Source organism: Artemia sp. Qi Xiang Cuo, chromosome 19, assembly GCF_049724085.1.
Source record: "Artemia sp. Qi Xiang Cuo chromosome 19, ASM4972408v1, whole genome shotgun sequence".
NCBI classification, from domain to species: Eukaryota; Metazoa; Arthropoda; class Branchiopoda; order Anostraca; family Artemiidae; genus Artemia; species Artemia sp. Qi Xiang Cuo.
The window spans coordinates 11121617-11142168 of NC_142812.1; the positions used below are offsets into that span (position 1 = coordinate 11121617).

A 20552-nucleotide genomic window follows, 5' to 3' on the forward strand; every position below is an offset into this window, starting at 1 on the left:
GCTTCTCTATGTTGACTCGTAGTCCTGTTCTTCTGTATAGGGTCACTAAGAGACGAAGATTCTCCTGTAGCCCCTTCAGCGTGCTGCTTAGGAGCAACAAGTCATCTGCATAAGAAATGAAACTTAGATCCAAGCCCTCCAAAAAGAAGGTCCCACGAACGAATCTAGTTACAGAGTAAATCGCAGAATTAAAAATGATAGGGCTTAGAGCAGATCCTAGCCGAACTCCTTTGAGGAGCCGAATGGGTTCAGAAAGCTTTTGCTTGCGGTGACCGGCGATTGTTTCCCATCCCAAAGCTATACGAATATGCGTGTGGGAGTACCAGTCATGGAGAACAAGGACAATGCGGGGGTCGACTCCTGAATCTAAGAGGCACCACAGTGCCTGCGATTGGACGACAGAATCGAACGCAGCGGAAATGTCGACACTGCAGGCAAAGAGTGGCTTTTTAACTAAAGATGTAGACCTCATTATTCTTCTTAGTAGCCGATGGGCGTGTCCACAGCCCAACCCATTTCTGAATCCAAGTTGTTTATCTCCCATTAGAGCGTGTGACGTAATATGGGGCAACAGTACCTTCTCAAATACTGTGCTGATAACCAATGAAACTGTGATTGGTCTGTAGCTTTTACAAAGCAAGGGATCTCGATTATTTTTCAGAATATTGGATGTACGGCAACCATGAAAGTTGGCAGGTGTGAGTCCCTGCTCGATGCTCATTTGGAATAGTAAGGCTAAATACTTATGTAGACGTTCTGTGCCGTGCTGTAAGTGCCCCGGAGTGATCCCATCAAGCCCTGGAGACTTATTCTTGTTTAATTTTCTCGATATTATCTCAATATGCCATTTGGAAACAATGACAGCAGTGCGGCGGAGTTTTGCGCTGATTAATTGCCTATCTAACTCAGATTTATATACGGAGTCCAGCTCGTTGTGTGGTGGCGCAAACACGTCCTTGTAATGGTTTACCCAACTTTCATCAGGAATGGGACTTTGCACATCAGCATCAGCCCTGTTAGATTGGAATCGCTTCCATAAGATGTTTGGGTCACTCCTGCAATCACAAGACAACTTCTCCACTTGCTGGACTTGCATATTCTCGACAGTACGTTTGAATTCTTTTTTGGCATGTCAAAAGCACTGAAAAACTACTCCAGAGCGGGGTTTGTCGCAGTCCTTCCACAATTCGTACCAAAACTTGGATCTCTTCTTGGCAAACTTGACATTTGGGTTATCCCATCCCTTTTTACGAGTGTTGGGGTACACTTTTGCCACTGGAACAGCGTCAGATTCCGCAAGCTTCATCGAATGAACAATTTCGGAGCAAAAGATGTTCAGGGCTAGTCTGTCTTCATTTTGGCCATGTGTAAGCATGTGGAACTGTACTTTGATTTTAGCAAGAGTTGAGTCAAGAATATCTTTATACAAGGACTGATCTATCCTTTGCCATTCACTCTTGATAAACCATGATCGCCCGGGGCACCGCTTGTAGGTGGAGACTGGTACCATTAAGCTAATCCCAAGGTGACCGCTACAATTGTGTTCCGAGTCAACAATGGCTTTAATCCCGGTCGGAAGTAGGAAATTTACGAAAAAGTGATCGATATCTGATGTAGCCAGGGATGCGCTGTGGACAAACGTGAAGGACTGGGATTTTGGAACCGGGGCCATAGCGTCTGGCAGACACCCCCTTAATATGGTGAAAAAACGATCATCATCCAGAAGCTGACAGTTGAAGTCCCCACCGATAATAATCTTTTTTGACTTGTATTGTTTGACCAACCTCCCGAGTCTCACCCAAGCCTTCGTATAACGCCTTTTCTGAGAGGACATCACGATAATTTGTAGGGAGGTACACTGATATGACTATAAAGCCATTTGGACCAGGAACTCTGATCGCAGAAAAAGAATCGCATGAATCAATTAGCGTGCATTGCAAATTGGAGTCTACAATGATCAAGATTCCACCACTAGGCCTTCCAACTGAGCTGTTGCGGATAGCAGGCTGCAAAAAATAGTCCTTTCCTGGAATTCGGTCAAGGATTGCTGAATGATCGGATGTTATCAAATGTTCCTGAATGCATATTATGCTATGCTTGGTTACTAGATCACTTAAAACAGACAGCTTGTGTGGAGCGTGCCCGTATATATTTCTGCTATAAAGCGAGATAGTTGCATTCATTGCTTACGTCCATTTAGGGGAGGTAGCTTTAAAAAAATCGTAAAATAGGCAGATAATACAGATTTGAATTTGGAGATGGGCGTTCCATATTTTAGGGGAGATAGCTTTAAAAAAAAATCATAAAATAGGCAGATAATACAGATTTGAATTTGAGGATGGAGCGTTCCATATTTTAGGGGAGGTAGCTTTAAAAAAAATCATAAAATAGGCAGATAATACAGATAAAAAGCAAAAAATTAAAAACAATGTTAAGATCTCGAAGAGAGGGGACACAAAAGCGAAAGACCTTCCCTCCCCCTTGCATTCCTGCCTGATAATAAAACCTTCAACAATTAAAGTAAATAAACCAGAAACGGCATCAGCTGTGAAAAATAAATCAACTAGACACAATGAGGCACAACACTAGCTTCTCAGGTCTAAAATGGGATAAATACAATTAGATAATTTAACTTTAAATTTTAATTAATGGCCATATTTAATGGCCATAATTATGGTCATAATTAATCGCTTTAAGGCCATAATACAAACCAGCAGTATTGCATCATATCATGAAAAGACATAAACAGCTATATACGCTGCGTTACACCCATTGCAAATCGTCTGGTTCTTTTTCTAATTAATTAAAAAAAACTTTTTCCACAAAATAAGTTTTTCAACGAAAAGTAAAAAAAATATAAATGTTTTTACTTTTATAACTTTAATAAATCAAATAATATTAACATTTTTATTACTAAATATCAGAATATGTATATTAAATTGACAATGCACATTCATTTGTATTTTTTCAGTAAAGTGCAAATTTCGTTTTGGCCTTGAGAAGGCATAGGGGTTTTGCGCCCAACTTCTGTTAATTTCTGCTCGTTTTTAGTTTGACTTGGTTATTTATTGTAATTTCTGTTCGTTTTGGGTTTCATTTATTTACCGATGCTGATTGGTGGTAGTTTCACGCTTGGTAGAGTATTTGATTTTATTATTGCTCATTTCTTGTTAAATGGAGTTCTTTACTTTTCCTTGAAAAACTTATTTTGTGAAAAAGTTTTTTTTAATTAATTTCTGTTCGTTTTATATTGACATAGTCTTTTCAGGGAAAAAGAAAATAATACTTTAAATCTTTTCGTTTTTTAAGACCTCATAGTTTGGCCTGCTATTTGTATGCTGGAGAAAACTTTTCAGCAATTTTTACCAACATACACCCTTTTAGAAATCTGGACACAAATAGTACTGATTAATTTAGGTTCACACTTCCTCTAGTTGACCTGAAATGGGAAACTTGATACCAGTCGCAAAAAAATCTGTTTACTTCCTTTGATAGCTTTGATATACTTACGCTATTTTGATTTGGTTAAATTTTAAGAGCAGAAGTAGCCCCGAAAATTTGAACATAATACCCTCAGTCGTTCTTGGGATACTGCTGAGATGCCTTATAGGGAATTAGCATTATCACAGTGCATTTTGATTTAATCTTAAGGCAACATTTAGTTTTTAAACATAATGGGCAAATGGGAGGGTGGGCGAGGTAGGGTGGGAGTGGAAGGGGAATTAGTTGCCCTCCAATCACTTTCGAGTATTAAAAGGGCATCAGCCCTTTCTATTTTCAATCAAATGAGCCCTTTTCGAAGTTCCCAAGACAACCACTTCGATACGAACTGCCCTGGTTTAAACAACAACAACAACAAAAAATATCACTAATCACTTTCGACTATTAAAAAGGGTACTAGCCCTTTGAATTTCAAATCGAATGAGCCCTATTTCAAGTTTCTACGACAAAGATTTCAATAAAAACCTCATATGCCCCCAGGGCGTAACTTATAACCCTTGCCCTGAGGGTTGTGGGGGAGTGTCCTCCTCAAAAACATATTTTCTATCTGGAAATCAACTACGCTGAACAAAATAGCTATCATAAAACTTTTATTGGATGTGTTTGGGGGAATGATCGGCGTGGGGGGGGGGGGGGCTAGTTGCCCTCCAATCACTTTCGACTATTAAAAAAGGCACTAGCCCTTTGAATCTCGAATCGTATTAGCTTGTTTTGAAGTTTTTATGGCAACGCCTTCTATAAAAACCTTATATACCCTAAAGGAGTAACTTACAACCCTTAACCTGAGGGCTGTGGGGGTATATCCTCCTCAAAAACATATTTTCTATCTGGAAATCAACTACGCAGAAGAAAATGGCTATCTCAAAATTTTGATTGGGTTGTGTTTGGGGAAATGGTGGGCGTGAGAGGGGGGTTAGTTGCCCTCCAATCACTTTCGACTATTAAAAAGGGCAGTAGCCCTTTCAATGTCCAATCGAATGAACCGTTTTTGAAGTTTTTACAACAACGCCTTCTATAAAAACCTTATATGCCCCCAGGGTATAACTTAAACCCTTGCCCTGAGGGTTTTGGGGGATTGTCCTCCTCAAAAACATGTTTTCTATCTGGAAATCAACTACGCTGAACAAAAAGGCTATCTCAAAATTTTGATTGGATGTGTTTGGGGGAATGATGGGCGTGAGGGGGGCTAGTTGCCCTCCAATCACTTTCGACTATTAAAAAGGGCACTGGTCCTTTGAATTTCCAATCGAATGAGCCTGTTTTGAAGTTTTTACGTTAACACCTTCTATAAAAACCTTATATACCCCCAGGGCATAACTTAAAACCGTTGCCCTGAGGGTTGTGGGGGAGTGTCCTCCTCCATAACATATTTTATATCTGGAAATAAACTACGCTGAACAAAATGGCTATCTAAAAATTTTGATTGGATGTGTTTGGGGGAATGATGGGCGTGAGGGGGGGGGGGGTTGCGAGTTGCCCTCCAATCACTTTCGACTATCAAAAAGGGCACTAGCCCTTTGGATTTCCAATCGAATGAGCACCTTTTGAAGTTCCTACGACAACGCCTTCTATAAAAACCTTATATGCCCTCAAGGCATAACTTAAAACCCTTGCCCTGAGGGTTGTGGGGGAGTGTCCTCCTCAAAAATATATTTTCTATCTGGAAATCAACTACGCGGAACAAAATGGCTATCTCCAAATTTTGATTGGATGTGTGGGGAGGAATGATGGGGCGTGGGGGGGCTAGTTGCCCTCCAATCACTTTCGACTATTAGCCCTTTGAATTTCCAATCGAATGAGCCTTTTTTTAGGTTTCTACGACAACGCCTTCTATAAAAACCTTATATGCCCCCAGGGCATAACTTAAAACCCTTGCCCTGAGGGCTCTGAGGGAGTGTTCTCCTCAAAACATATTTCCTATCTGTAAATCAACTACGCTGAACAAAATGGCTATCTCAAAATTTTGATTGGATGTGTGTGGGGTAATGTTGGGCGTGGGGGGGGGGGCTAGTTGCCCTTCAATCACTTTCGACTATTAAAAAGGGCAGTAGCCCTTTGAATTTCCAATCGAATAAGCCTTTTTTGAAGTTTCTATGACAAAGCCTTTTATAAAAACCTTATATGCCCCAGGGCATAATTTACAAACCTTGCCCTGAAGGCTGTGGGGAATGTCCTCCTCAAAAACAAAATTTCTATCTGGAAATCAACTACGCTGAAAAAAATGGCTATCTGAAAATTTTGATTGGATGTGTTTAGGGAAATGGAGGGCGTGGAAGGGGTGTTAGTTGCCTGCCAATCACTTTCGACCATTCAAAAGGGTAATAGCCCTTCGAATTTCCAATCGAATGAGCCTATTTTGAAGTTTCCATGACAACACCTTCGATAAAAACCTTATAAGCCCCCAGGGCATAACTTAAAACCCTTGACCTGAGGGTTGTGGGGGAGTGTCCTCCTCAAAAACATATTTTGTATCTGAAAATCAACTACGATGAACAAAATGGCTACCTCAAAATTTTGATTGGATGTGTTTGGGGAATGATGGGCGTGGGGGGGGGGCTAGTTGCCTCCAAACACTTTCGACTATTAAAAAGGGCACTACAACTCTCAATTTCCAATCGAATGAGCCCCTTTTGAAGTTCCTATGACGACCCCTTCCATATAAAGTGCCCTGCTCTAAAAGAAAAAATAATAGATAGTACAGTCTCCCAGCATAGTTCTTATATGCCTTCAGGCTATTGAATAAAACCCATGCCCTGAGCACTGTGGGAGACTTTCTTCCTCAAAAACTTGTCTTCTATCTGGAAATCAACTAATCTGAACAAAATGGTTGTCTTACAATTTCGATTGACTGTGTTTTGGGGAATGATGGGCGTGGGGGGGGGGGGGGGGAGGAGGAGCTAGTTGCCCTCCAATCACTTTCGACTATTAAAAAGGGCACTAGCCACACCAATTTCCAATTGAATGAGCCCTTTCCGAAGTTTATACGACAACTCCTTCGATACGAAGTGCCCGGGTATGAAAAAAAAAACACATTGTGCCCACATCGTTCTTTACTTAGGCAGCGCAAGCGCGCTGCCTATGATACTTATTTAGACTTCTTCGCTAATAATATTCTGAGCTATTTTTAAGCTACCTGAGGTATTTTTTTAGATAACAGGGGTATTTTTGAGACAGATGCGCTGTTAATTTCTCTATTAACCTGGCAGCTACGCCTTACTTGCTAGAAAAAATTGTTGGAAACTAAAAACTACACAAAATAAGCGACCCTCCTATTCAATCTAGATTTACCCTATTCTGCAAAACCAGAATTCTAAATACGGTAAATTTTTCGCAAATCATATTATTGACTTACAAATAAAGTAAAAATACCACTCGATGCCTTTTTTTATGATATTTCCAAATATGACAATCAATTTTGTCGGAAATGAATTTTACCCCTACCCCAATATATACCAATTCAGGGTATATATTTGCACATTAGGGGGGTGGGAGTAAAGTATGAACTTACCTCCCATTTACATTAGAAATAAAATTTAGCCCCCCCCCCCCTAATGTGCAACTATATACCCTGAATTGGTTTTTATAGAGGTGGGGGTAAAATTCATTTCCGACAAAAACGATTATTATATTTGGAAAGAGCATAAAAAAAGGTATCGAGTGGTATATTTACTTTATTCGTAAGTCAATAATATGATTTGCGAAAAATTTACCCTAAATACACTTCCCACTACATATACAAAATCCCTACTAGTTAATATCTCCAAACATAATTTTCATAGTTCAAGGTACATACATGATGGACCCTTCCTTCAAACCGCTGTCTAATCGTGCCTTTAATATGGCTTGCTGAGAAATCCTTAAAAATTAGCACACGACCAGCTAGCCATCTCAAGTTTCAAGTGAATCTTAATTATATCGATTAGCTTTATTCAATGAAGCCTGTCATATTCGTAATTAAGGGTTCTATATTAAAGCGGACCAAATCGATGTCAGGGCTTCAAAGTTAACTGACTCGAAGTGTTCTGGTTATTTCCAGGATTGTTGGATAAGACATGCAAATTGTGGGACCAATTTGTATTGAGAAACAAGATAGTTTTCCGGTAAATTCTGATCAAAACAAAGCCAAGTCTCAATTTTGCTCTGCTAGGGAATCACGGAATGCGAGAGCTTCCGAAATGCCGAAATACTGAAATGTCTACTGAAATTACATGTGCTGAAATATTTGGAAGCTACTGAAAAACCTGCAAATCACTAAACTAGAACTCAGTTCAAGAAAGCAGAAAATAGCATTTGCCGGTAACAGGTTTTTCTGCGGGTAACGGGTTTTACTTTGGGGTTTTCCCGGCTTGTGAGCTTGTGAGCGCAAGTATCTAATGAATGTTATCCAAAATAATCAATATTTGTTGATAACACTTTGCTTGCTTGGCAGCATAATCATGACTATCCGGTTTTGGCGTGCATCCGTGGCTTAAAAAGCCATTATGTAAAGGCTAAGAGAGTCGTACTAAAGATTCTAAGACCAAAATGAATATGTAAGTTTGCCTATCTATTTTCAGCGACTTGCGGGTAACGCTAGTTGGAAAAAACGAGGAAGAAACTTGATTCACTTTAATACTCTAACTCAGAATATGTGCTGGTTTTAATATTTTGGGGGGAACTTAAAACGAAAATTACAACTAGCAAATCACAATAGCACTCGGTTATCTGAGGCAAACACAACTATTGAAGCTAAACCTCCAGCCCCGCTTTTTACATGGATTCCTACTTAATTTAAATCTAGCCTTATAACACCTTCCTAACCCATTCAATATACTGCTTTTGTTTGGCTTTAGCTTCATCCCCATAAGCACAATTATTGGCGAGTCAAGGCCCATTTAAAATAAGATTTAACAAATAGTAAAAATTAGCTATTGCTAATTTGAGCCAATCAGATTTTTCGTAGAATTTTCTGATTGGCTGAAAAATTCTGATTGGCTAAAAGCGCTAGTCAAATCTCAGTATCAGCAAAATCTCCTTGTAAATGGGGCATTATCATCCTTTACTCGTATCAAATGTGAAAAATATCAAAAATTTTCTTACATTATATATTCAACCAAAGAACCGAACCACTTAAAATTCAAAGGGCTACCAACAACTGCTGACAGAGCGTTCCTTTTGAAAACAACCTCTTCTAAAGTTTTTTTTATGACCCACCCCCCTGAAAAATATTTTTGCGACCCCCTCCCCCCCCCCACCAAAAAAAAGAAAATCCTAGATACGGCCCCGAGTAAGAGCCTTCCAGCACGAGTCCATATTCAATTCACCTTCGTTATTAATAAACTGTATGCATATAAATAAACATATCCATTTAGTGAATTTTCTCATTACCCGGCATTGCTTCTTGATCTCTAAGGCGAATTTAATTTATATTTAAAATGAGCCTCTGAATTGAATGGCCGGAGGAGGAGTAGGCGCATGACAGACGTCATTTCAAACGAATTTATGTTGTAATGAGCTGTTAGGTGTTGTAGTATTTTTTTTTTCTTATTTATTCCCTAATTTCTTGTTCTTGGAACAGCTTTTATAAAGGCAGTAATACATAAATAGTTGCCTAATACATAAAGCCTACTATACCTCTCCGAATAATGGTATTCCTTCAAGAATGATTTAAATACCCCTCATGAGAGTAGTCATTTGGAAAACAAGTTACACTGTGTTAAAATTACCAATAAAACTAACAATAATAACAATAAATTAACTAAAATTAACAATAAAAGTACCATTTCAAAGTGTTTCTATTTAACCATCTTCCTTAATAAATACAGCATATCCAACACATCCAAGTGGTCAATTTTCTCATTGCTTAGTATTGTTTCTTTATTCCTATGACGAACGCCCTAGAGTCTAAGGCCTAGACCATCCATCATTCATAGACCAGACCATCCGTCAGGCATCCACTGAACACATGTGTTCGGTCAATCGGTAAAACAAAATAAGTAGGCTGCAGCGCTCTGCAGCGCCTAAGTAAAGCTGCAGCGCTTCGTGCTGTAACTTTTATCGATTAAAAAGTTTTTTTAGCATTTTTAAAAAAGTTTCTTTTTCAAACTAAACGACCCTTGTGTTTCAGGACTCGTTCTTAAGAAATTAGGAAGAACAGTCAAACTTTAGCGAAAAGAGCAACGAATTGAGGAAGGGGGCAGCCCCTTCATATAAGAAACAATGTATTCATTTGAGTTTTAATGTTGATCCTTACTTTTAGTTGAAAAACCTGTTTTTTTAATTTAATTTATGATCGTTATTCAAATAATGCCGGTAAATCGGGTTCCCCCTTCATGAGAAATTCCTTCCCCTTACGGAAAACTTCTCTGTGGAAAATTCCTCTCAGGTAAAAATACCCATCCCCTTAAAATTCCATCCGGACAATTCCATCCTCGCTGAATATTATACGTAAACCATGGGTAAATTTTGTAACTTCCAACCCTTTCCCCAGGGGCTGTGGGAGGGGGGGGGGGTCATATTATCTCGAAAAGCATACTTATTGAATCTTCAACTATGCTGAGCAAAATGACTATGTCAAAATTTTGATCAGGCAACTTTGGAGAAAAAAGTGGCTTGGGAGTGGGGCTATCTGCCCTCCAATCTTTTTGGTCACTCTAAAAGGGCACTAGAGCTTTTAATTTCCATTCGAATGAGTGTTCTCCTAATATTCTAGGATTATTGGTTCGATGCGATTACCTCTTGAAAATAAATAAATAAATACGCATCCATGATCTTTCTTCTGGCAAAAAAAAAAAAAAAAAAAAAAAAAAAAAAAAAAAAAAAAAAAAAAAAAATACAAATCCCACATTTTGGAGATGGGAGCTTGAAACTTGTACAATACAGTTCTCTGACACGCTGAATCTGATGGTGTGATTTTCATTAAGATTCCTTAACTTTGGATAGATTGAGATAGAGAAAAAGCGTGCATAACTGTGTTGGCTTCAAGAAGCTTGCTGTTGTGATGAGGCTAATATTTGGTCTATCCTGATCGTTCATAATTGCAATAAAATGAAATTATGGGGCAAGATACGAGCGCCTCGGCCATCCGTTGATGTTGCGAGGGAATATGTTTAATCTATGGACCCCTTCTTCGTCGGCCCTAAGGCAGCTGGGATCGAGCTTCGGGCCCCGTATCCCCAAGTAGATATCAATCCTCGGCACTACCACGGGACAAATTGTAATGAATGTATCTAGATTGAGATAAAAGTTAAAAGCCTATTTTTTTCTGATGTCTTATGAACAAAATTTATAAATTTTCTTCTTTTTTTTTAATATTTTTAATGGGGTTTTTATGCTATACGGGAGAAACATATCAATTAGGAAGAACCTTTTTCAAAAAGCTGAGAACTTCATTCCCTCCGAAAAAAAGAAAACACTTTGAGTTACTTAACCAAACATATATAATTTTTACAATATATATTTAATTTTATTAATAATTTTAATATAATTTTATAATTATATAAAACATATAATTTTATAATTATATAAAACATATAATTTTAACATACCTATATAATTTTAATTTATATTTATTTTTACTCCTGGTATTAAAGTAGCTGACGCTTAAGCCTATATAAATTAAGAAACTAATTAATTAACTAATTAACACAGACAGGGAAATATTTAGCTATGGGTGCTAAAATTAATACATTGGTGTACTAATCCCTAATAGAACTTATATTTCGTGCATTAAAGAACATTAATTTTGACCAATGACTTGTCAATTCTAGTCTGTCTTTTCTTTTCTAATCTTCTAGAGAAGTCTTTTCTTTTCTTTTCTAGTTTTCTAGTCTTGTCTTTTCTGCCGATTCTTTAATCGTTTTCTCTAATCTCTAATCGTGATAACTCTAATCGTGAGATAGGATTGATGTTTGAACTAAAGCTTTTAGGTATAAATGTGCTATTCAAAAATTTAAACGGCTGCATTACCCCAACTAGAAATTAATACTTCACAATTTATTAGTTGGGTATAAACTGCATTAACTGACGTGTATTAACTTTTAATACACCATGCTATATTTCTCAAAATTAATGCAGTTATTTTTTTGTTATTGTTTTTTTTTTTTTTTTAATTGACTAAAGCAAAATTTCTGAAGCTTATTTTTCACCTCCAGATTACTACCGATGCTTAGAAAGAAAAAACAAATTAGGAAAAAATGAAAAGAGACCTACATAGAAACTTGTGTTTGATGCAGCCATTCGGAGGGAGGGGTGTTCATCCAAAAGACGAGATAGCTGAGCCTCCAAGTCATTCTTCTCGGCTTGGACGATCTGCAAAATATAAGGATTTTTATTGGAAACACTATACAAAAATTAATCGTATATAAATCTAAAACCACACTGACTTTCCAAAATAACAAAAGAAAATATAAATAACAATCCAGCCTCATCCCCTTTTCCAAAATTATGTGGCGAAGTTGCTACGACCAACTTATTGGCATCTTAGTTCGAAATTTTCGTTTGGTTCAATGCAAGATTTTTCGTTTGGTTCAATGCAATGCAATGCAACTCACCATTTTATTTTGACTTTTTTCTCTCTCTCTCTCTCTCTGTATTTAATTTCTATTTAATTAATTCTAATTAATATTTAATATTATTTAATTAGAATATCTAATTAATATTCTAATTCATATTAAAATTAATATTTAATTAATTAATAATTAATATTTAATTAATTTCTAATTTCTTTGTATTTAATTTCTAGCAGCCATTGAGAAAGTGGACCCGAAATATTTGGTGTTTTTGTTGAATTTTTTCAATTTCATGATGTGTTTACTTATGTCTAAAATAAAAGAAAAAAATAGATGTTATTACATATACTATTACACATATATGGATCTTGTCCTCCAAAATTTAAGCTCAATAGGATTTCTCCTTCCCTACATGCGGAAACCCGCTGTAACAATTTCTTCCAAATTTTCTTAATTTTTATTACCGCTCCCGCATATATTTCTTTTTATTATTAAGTTCCGTAACATGTGATCCTATTTACAGATGTAATTGCCCACTCTAATGGTTTACACAGTAAATATAAACAGAGTACATATTAACTAACTAATAGCCACGCCCATGCTCTCAAGTCGGTCACGGAGGATAAACACAAGTTTGACTATTAGCAAGATACGACTATTTCGGCTACTTCCCTATTTTGTGGTTGATTAATATTCAGTCTTTCTGGGGCAACGATCTTAAAAAAAATCGAACATACACCTAATTTGATTTAAAAGTTCCATTAAACTTTTACCAAAACCGCCCGTTTTTCTTCAACTCAGTGGGTGAAAGATTGAAAAAAAAACGATTAGCTATCAATCAATTCGACCTAATACTAACAGCACTAAGCCACCTTAGTCTAACACACCTGTTTAGATGTGTCTCGGTCCAGAGGTTCACTATTCCTCATCAAGTTCCAACTTTCTTTAGGTCTTTTCTTACGACCTGTTCCCGTCCCAAAGTTTAAGGTCTTGCTTTTTATTTAGGGAGATGGGACGAGAGAGAGGGGGGACAAGAGAGAGAGAGGGGGGACAAGAGAGAGAGAGCGAGGGGATTTGATGTAAGTTTTACTTCAACGTCATCTGACATCCAACCCCGTTTTTCTTCAACTCAGTGGGTGAAAGATTGAAAAAAAAACGATTAGCTATCAATCAAATCGACCTAATACTAACAGCACTAAGCCACCTTAGTCTAAAACACCTGTTTAGATGTGTCTCGGTCCAGAGGTTCACTATTCCTCATCAAGTTCCAACTTTCTTTAGGTCTTTTCTTACGACCTGTTCCCGTCCCAAAGTTTAAGGTCTTGCTTTTTATTTAGTCCCGGTTGGATGGTAAAAAACAATATTTTCTGGCAATATAATATTTTAGCTACAAAATAGTTTAAAATACATATGTATTAAATATACAATATCTTTGAAAACCGAGAGGTTTCACCTGATCAATGGAAGGTATAAAATGAGAGACAAATAAAACTGTAATTCAATTTCTAATTATATGCAAGGGAGAGAGGGAGATGGGACGAGAGAGAGGGGGGACAAGAGAGAGAGAGGGGGGACAAGAGAGAGAGAGCGAGGGGATTTGATGTAAGTTTTACTTCAACGTCATCTGACAAGTAAAAGCAAATCAAGCAAATCGTTGAACGGAAGCAAAGGATGAAGCCGAACCTACTTGCATAAACGATTCTTCGATCATAATTATACTTGATAAAGGTTGTACTCAATTCTTTTGGACTTATTGCAGTCTTTTTCTGCGGATGAGCCAAATACAGTCAAATGTAGTAGCTATACAATAGCTATACAGTCAAATAACCAGTGCCTTCTTCTTCTTTTTTTTTTACTGTATCTCAATATTGTGGTGATCCTTGTTTCTGACAATCTGCTTCCTACTATCGCTACTTCAAAACATTACAAGAACTAAGCCATCTGAAGAAGAAGAAGGTCATCCATAAGAAGGCCAGCAAGTAATTACACCTCCACCCTTGTAGCACCAAAAATAACTAAGAAATGCGCATTTTACAAAATTCGGAGCCAAGACATAAGGGTTTTCCGACATCTTTTTTTTTTTTTCAAAAGCTCTATTACGCCTTATATTCGCCAACTTTCTGTCATTCACCAGTTTCAACTTGATTAGGGGTTTCGTGGGAGTTTCAGTGTTCTTCCGATTTGGCTTCATTGCACCTCACATCACAAATGTTCTCTTCTTACTATTCACCACCTTAACTATGATTATTGCCACCATGGTGGAGGAATTTTCGTTATGCACTCTATCGAGATCCATTGCCCTTTGTATTGGAGCTATACTTTTCAATTAATAATCAATCAATTTCAATTAATTAATTCAATCAATTAATAATCAGAGTTGCTGCGTTTGGGGCTAATAAAGTAAACGATGGCTCGGTATGCACTTCAGTAGGCTCCATTGTTCCTTACAAAAGAATGTGCTGCTCAATTGTTCGTCAAATTCAATGAATACAAGGCCACCAGAGTAAAGAAGGCTTATTATGCGCCTTATTGCCCCTCACATTGCCCCATTACCCCTTGCATTAAAAATATACTCCTCTATTATTCATCCTCCTCATTGTGTTTAGAATCTCTACAGTGAAGGAGGCTGAAAAACGTTCTTTTATAATTCTTTATAGCAAGGCCGTATCCAAGGGGTTAGGGGCTTTGACCCCCCCCCCTAAATGTTTTTTTTACTCGTAAAAACGGAACAAAAATGGATATAAACATATTTTGTATGTCTTTTTTGAGGTTTTTTTGTGTAAAACCCCCCCCCCCCCGAAGAAAAACCTTTGAGTAAAACCCCCTCCGGAAAAAAAAATCCTGGGTACGGCTTTGTTTTATAGATCTATCACAAAATGGAAAAATATTTGGCAAATGACCACAATAGGAAAATGACTAGCTAACCTTTAGTGACTGAAACAACTTTTACTTTTTTTCTTCTGTCGCATTACCATTAGTATTATGTCTTGCGATCACAAAATATTTGGCCACACCTTTCCAATAGTTATGCTTGTTTTTAATAATGAAAAATTAATGCTGTTATTTAATTCAGGCAAGTATGAAGACGATTTTTGGCGAGATCCTTTTTTTCTTGTTCCTCAAAACTGTAGATAGAAAGCAAGCCCCATTCTGGGAAAAACGACATTTGCCTATTTAACTCCCGGATCTCATCTCTTTTTCTATTGTGTTTTTCTTTTGCCAGGTCTGCGGAGTATAATATCGTCTGATTTGAGTTGATTAATTAGTCTGAATTGAGTTGATTATCTTTTTCTTTTTATTGTTTGATATATTTTTTAATTTTCTTTCCTCTTTCTCCATTTTTCCTGGTCATGGAGTGCATTAGCAGGGGGGGGGGTCATTTATGCTTGTGTTTTTTTATTGTTGTACAAACGTTGTTAATAAACAAACCTGAATTTCAACATATAATGTGGGTAGTCTCTCGCTAATTAAGAAAAAAATGTTTCGAACTCTTATTATAAGTAATCAATTAATTCACCTTACTGTGAATGTTTCAATTTTATATATTTTATTCTATAGCTATTATATTTGAACTTTCGTTCTGCCTTTTTTATATTTCTCTCTATTTAGTCCATTCATTTTTTTGTTTTGCTGTTGTACTGGAGCCTATCTTACGGCAGCTGGAATCAAAACCTTGGCCTGCATTCAGGGTTGTCACCAAAGTCAGTCCTAAAGTGCTACAATTGCCTAATTTTCGTGCTACACAGCAATTTCGGCACTACAGTCAAAAAGATTTTCCGTACATTTAGGTGTACTTAGATTAGTTTTTAGGTCAATTTTTTTAATCTTTTGTATGCAAAGGAATAAAAACATATCCTGACCTGATCAGACCACTGAATGGGAAAATGTACGCGCACGCGCATATTCCGTATTTAGATGCATTTAGATTGCTGTCATGCATTAAAAAAAATGTCAAAATGTCAAAAATGTTCAAGAGAATGTCATGCATTCTCACATATATTTTGATGTGAGACACATCATGTAATTAGATCTTATATGTCTATATTTTCGATTTGGTTATATAAGAGAAAAAGTGCTACTTTGTATGTAGCACATGTTCCAGGTGGCAACCCTGCTAGCATTGACCAGCTGAAAATGTCCAATACGACGCTTAGGCTTGACATAGCCAAACTATAACAAGATTTGTGACGTCATTAATTACTGCAAAATAAGACACTAATCTTGTCAATGACATAATCTACCAACTTTAAAGGCAGCGAGCCAAAACAACAGAAATACCGCATTGTTTCATTAGGGATGGTTAGTGATTTTAAACCTATCATCAGCAAAAGTAGCGCTAACCCTTAGAGGTCGGTTGCGGTATTAACAGAAGAGCGAAAAATATGTTTCGGGTTCTTTGACTGTTATTTAGAAGCAGTTATTTGCAAAAGGAAATTGTTTCTAGGCATCCAAGATTCTATAGAAACAATTTTGATACCTTTAACCTCAAATTTCCAACTACATTTGTAGGCCAGAAAAGAGGACACAACGCACAAAGGAAAAAATAGAAGCTTCCAAATACCCCAAAAGCAAAGTTTTTTTTTTTATATACATATAAACTTTACACAAGTATAAAGGGTTCAAATATTCTTCTGTCCAAAGTTTAACGACAAATATAAGCATGTTCAAAAGTTCATGTACGTAAGGATGAAGGTAAAGGTTAAACATCACAACGACATAGCTGAAATTTCACTTGAGGAGGGGACCAATATACCTGGTAGGAGGGGAAATCAACTTTAACTGTTCACGTTCGTTTAATCGCCGTTTAACAATTAAACAGTTCGTAGTAACGAACTATAAGTAAGAAGCCACTCGGCTCTATAGTAACCGATACTCTAAACACGGAATTGTGATATCAATAAATACCTCAAAAGAATTGGCTTTTTATGTTGATTCCAAATATATAAAATTTATTAAGTTTAGTGATACCCATCAGAAGCTACGAGCTTGAGAAAATTCAGCTGATTTTTGAACAAATAAGGAAACATCCCCAAAACGTCAATGAATATTAATGAAAATCGCACCGTGAAATTCAACGTATCAGAAAACCCTCCTGTAGAGTTTTTAAGCTCCCATTTTTAAAATGTGGAATTTTGTATTTTTTGCCAGAAGAAAGATCACGGATGCATGTTTTTTTTTTCTTCCCAGGGGCGATCGTGCCGAACCAATCGTCGTAGAACATTGGGAGGGAGCTCATTCAAACAGAAAGTAAAAGTTCTAGCGCCCTTTTTAAGTAACAAAAAATTGTAGGGCAACTAGCCCCCCTCCCACGCCCTTTTTCCCCAAAGTCGCCTGATCGAAATTCTGAGATATCAATTTTGTTCAGTATAGTTGAGAAGTGCAATAACTATGACTTTGGGGAAGACATGAGCCACCCCAGCCCCCAGAGGAAGGGCCACAAGTTAGGATATTCGCCCATTGTTTACACATATTATTTGTTATTGGGTAGTATAAGGACACTTTTTAGGGGGGGGGGGCGGATTTTTTACAGAAAAATTTCCTATTGGGATGGAAGTTTCCAGGGCTGTTCTTTCCAGAGAAAATTTTATAGTTGGAAAATTTGCTAGAATTCATAGGCGAAATTCGTTTTTATGGCTTACTTTCTCGTTGGCGACCCATTTTAAACGTGGAGATACTCTCGGGAAATTTTCTTCGGAGTTGGAATTCACTGGGAGATTTTTTACGAGGGGGGATTTCTCACGGGAGAAGTTCTCCATGTGGGAATTATCACCAGCAGAAATTCTGCTTCGGGAAATTCCCCGCGGGAGAATTCTGCTTCGGGAAATTCCCCGCGGGAGAAACTTTCCTTTAGGGAGGGGGATTTCCGGGAAAAAATTTCCACACAGTCGGGATTCCGCCATGGCCTGAAAAACAATCAGAAATTAAATAAGAAAAAAGTCTATTAAAAAGAAAAAGATTTTTTCGTGGGGGAGGGGGTTTCCATGGAGGGGGAGGTTTATTTCTTAGGGATTATTTGAAAACGATGAGAAATTAAATAAAAAAATTCTCGTGCCCAAAGCCTAACGTAAATAATGTCAAAAATGTGACAATTTCGGAAAGCCCACGTATATTAAAATGGCAACAAAGGACATTTCAAGATCTCATGGACACAGCCAGAATTTCCTTGCATCTAATGTATTTGAGGAGGGGGTTAAATTTGAATGTTAGCAGTCATTTTATGGCTGTTTAACGACAAACTTAAGGAGTTATTTGCAAAAGGAGTTACTTAAAGGAGTTACTTAAGGAGTTATTTGCAAAAGGAGCAAAAAAGTTATTTGCAAAAGGAGCAAAAGGAGCAAAAAGGAGCAAAAGGAGCAAAGTTATTTGCAAAAGGAGTAAAAAAGTTATTTGCAAAAGGAGCAAAAGGAGCAAAAAGGAGCAAAAGGAGCAAAGTTATTTGCAAAATCAGCAAAAAAGTTATTTGCAAAAGGAGCAAAAGGAGCAAAAAGGAGCAAAAGGAGCAAAGTTATTTGCAAAAGGAGCAAAAAAGTTATTTGCAAAAGGAGCAAAAGGAGCAAAGTTATTTGCAAAAGGAGCAAAAAAGTTATTTGCAAAACGAGCAAAAGGAGCAAAAAGGAGCAAAAGGAGCAAAGTTATTTGCAAAAGGAGCAAAAAAGTTAACATCTGTAACCTTCAACTTCTGACTATCCCTGGAAGGGCAAAACGAGAACATATAACGAAGAAAATATTCTTAAGTCCTTTTAGCATGAGGCATGAGGGTATCGTAAGGTATGACATATCCATAGCTTCCCTTTCAAACTTATTAGCATCTTTCCTCGGTAATGTCTTTATTTTCTTACCATGAAGTGTCATTCACACTTGTGCTTAGAAATACATCAATTTCAATAATGTGCTATCATCATTTTGGACCAATCTGGGCTTCTTATACAAGAGGAAGCAAACTAGTATTGGTACATAATGATTATGCGTCCAGCTAATCAAGGAGCTGGTATTTGAGTAAGCTGTCTTCTATTGAGTTAACAATTTGTCAGATTCTAACTAATGAGCTTTTTTACTATCTTGAAAAGTATTTGAGTGAGCCTAACCTATATTAATGAAACTTCCAGAAATGGATTACATAGCCTAAAGGTAGGCTTGTAGCCTTATTCTGGTAGAATTTAGCAGTTAAATGCTTAAAATTGGGCTTAAATTTGGACGCATACAGGCGAATTTTAGAAAGCCTATATAATTTCAAATTAATGCATTTAGCATCTGATATAATTTCAATTAATCCTCTGAGCATCTGAATACCCCGATAAGCTAAGAAAAACGGCATGACAAATTGATTTAACGAGCTTTGTTTGAGGAAGCAAGATATAATACAAGCTTTTCTAAGAGAATTACGCCATTGGAATTGCCAAATTATGTGGCACATGTCTTTTAGTTTGACCCCCCCCCCCAACCAACCCACCAAAGAGAATAGGAAATCTACAAGAGCTGATTCTTCGGTGATTTAACATTGAAAGACAAGGACAGAAAACTTTTGTTGTCACTTATATTGAAATGTCTAGCAACATTATTAAGAAAGTAGAAATTTCAAACGAAGCTGAATAACTGATATGACGAATTTGCAGTAATACAGGATTAAAGCTGACATTTATAATGCAGTCATAATTAGTCAGCGTTTTTTTTTGTTTATTTTTTTTTTTTTAATCAAAATCCAGTCTGCTCAAAATAGACGGGAGTTATCTTGAAGAAATCTCGGCTGGTCAACTAGGCTAGTTGTTTTTAAACTGGTAAGCCTACTGAGGACAGAACTTGGCCTTCTTTGGCCTTTTAAAGTACCTGAAGAGACAATAATGCACTAGTTTTGAGCCAAAGAAAGTCACCAAACACTAGATGGCACTGGTGACGAAACTAGCGCTAGTTTCTGCTCTTATGTGTTTCCCAAACTCTTCGCTCCCACCTCCATGAATGGTCCTAACGACTAAACACTTACCTGTAACATTCTTGTAATTTCTTCAAGAGACTGTCTCGATTCATTTTTCTGTTCCCTTTCATAGGCTAGTGCCGCTTCAAGATCCTCGAGCTGTTGCTTCATTCGGCATACTTCTGATTGTTCTTTCATCAGCAAAGAAGTCAGGTCCTCATTCTCATTCTGAGCTAATAACAGCTCTTCTTCCACCTTTTGAATCTAAATCAACAAAAACAAATGAATGGTACGTCATAGACCAGTTTAGAGAATGAATTTAAACACCCGTGATGGGGCCAGGGTACACATGGAGTTAGACTTAAAAGCCCAAAAGCATGTTCTAGTAAAAGATTTAGAATTATTTTACAGAACTACATTCTCAGCTGATGTTTTATCTTTCTTTAGATGGACAGGCTGTGTTCTGACTTCATAAGACCCTGTAAATTTAGTAGAGAACTAGATGTGCAAGCATTTCAATCTGCTTAAAGTTTATTTCTTAAACAAAAATATTAGTCCAACTTGATTCATTTATATGGGGAAGGCTATATCAGGGAGTTACATTTTAAAACTGCAGAAAAGCTCACAAGTCATTTCATTTGTTCATTTTATTT

At 37.1% G+C, this 20552-nt stretch overlaps 1 protein-coding gene across 1 annotated transcript in view; it reads right to left on the reverse strand.

Annotated features, from left to right (window-relative positions):
• LOC148940492 (uncharacterized) overlaps positions 1-20552 on the reverse strand; it is a 200655-nt gene that overhangs the window by 23690 nt on the left and 156413 nt on the right. Inside the window, exons 9-10 of the mRNA XM_089104870.1 lie at positions 19969-20163; positions 11692-11790 (exon numbers count right to left, since the gene is read on the reverse strand). Of these exons, the coding sequence (XP_088960996.1) occupies positions 11692-11790; positions 19969-20163 (294 nt within the window). The remainder of the gene's footprint in view (positions 1-11691; positions 11791-19968; positions 20164-20552) is intronic.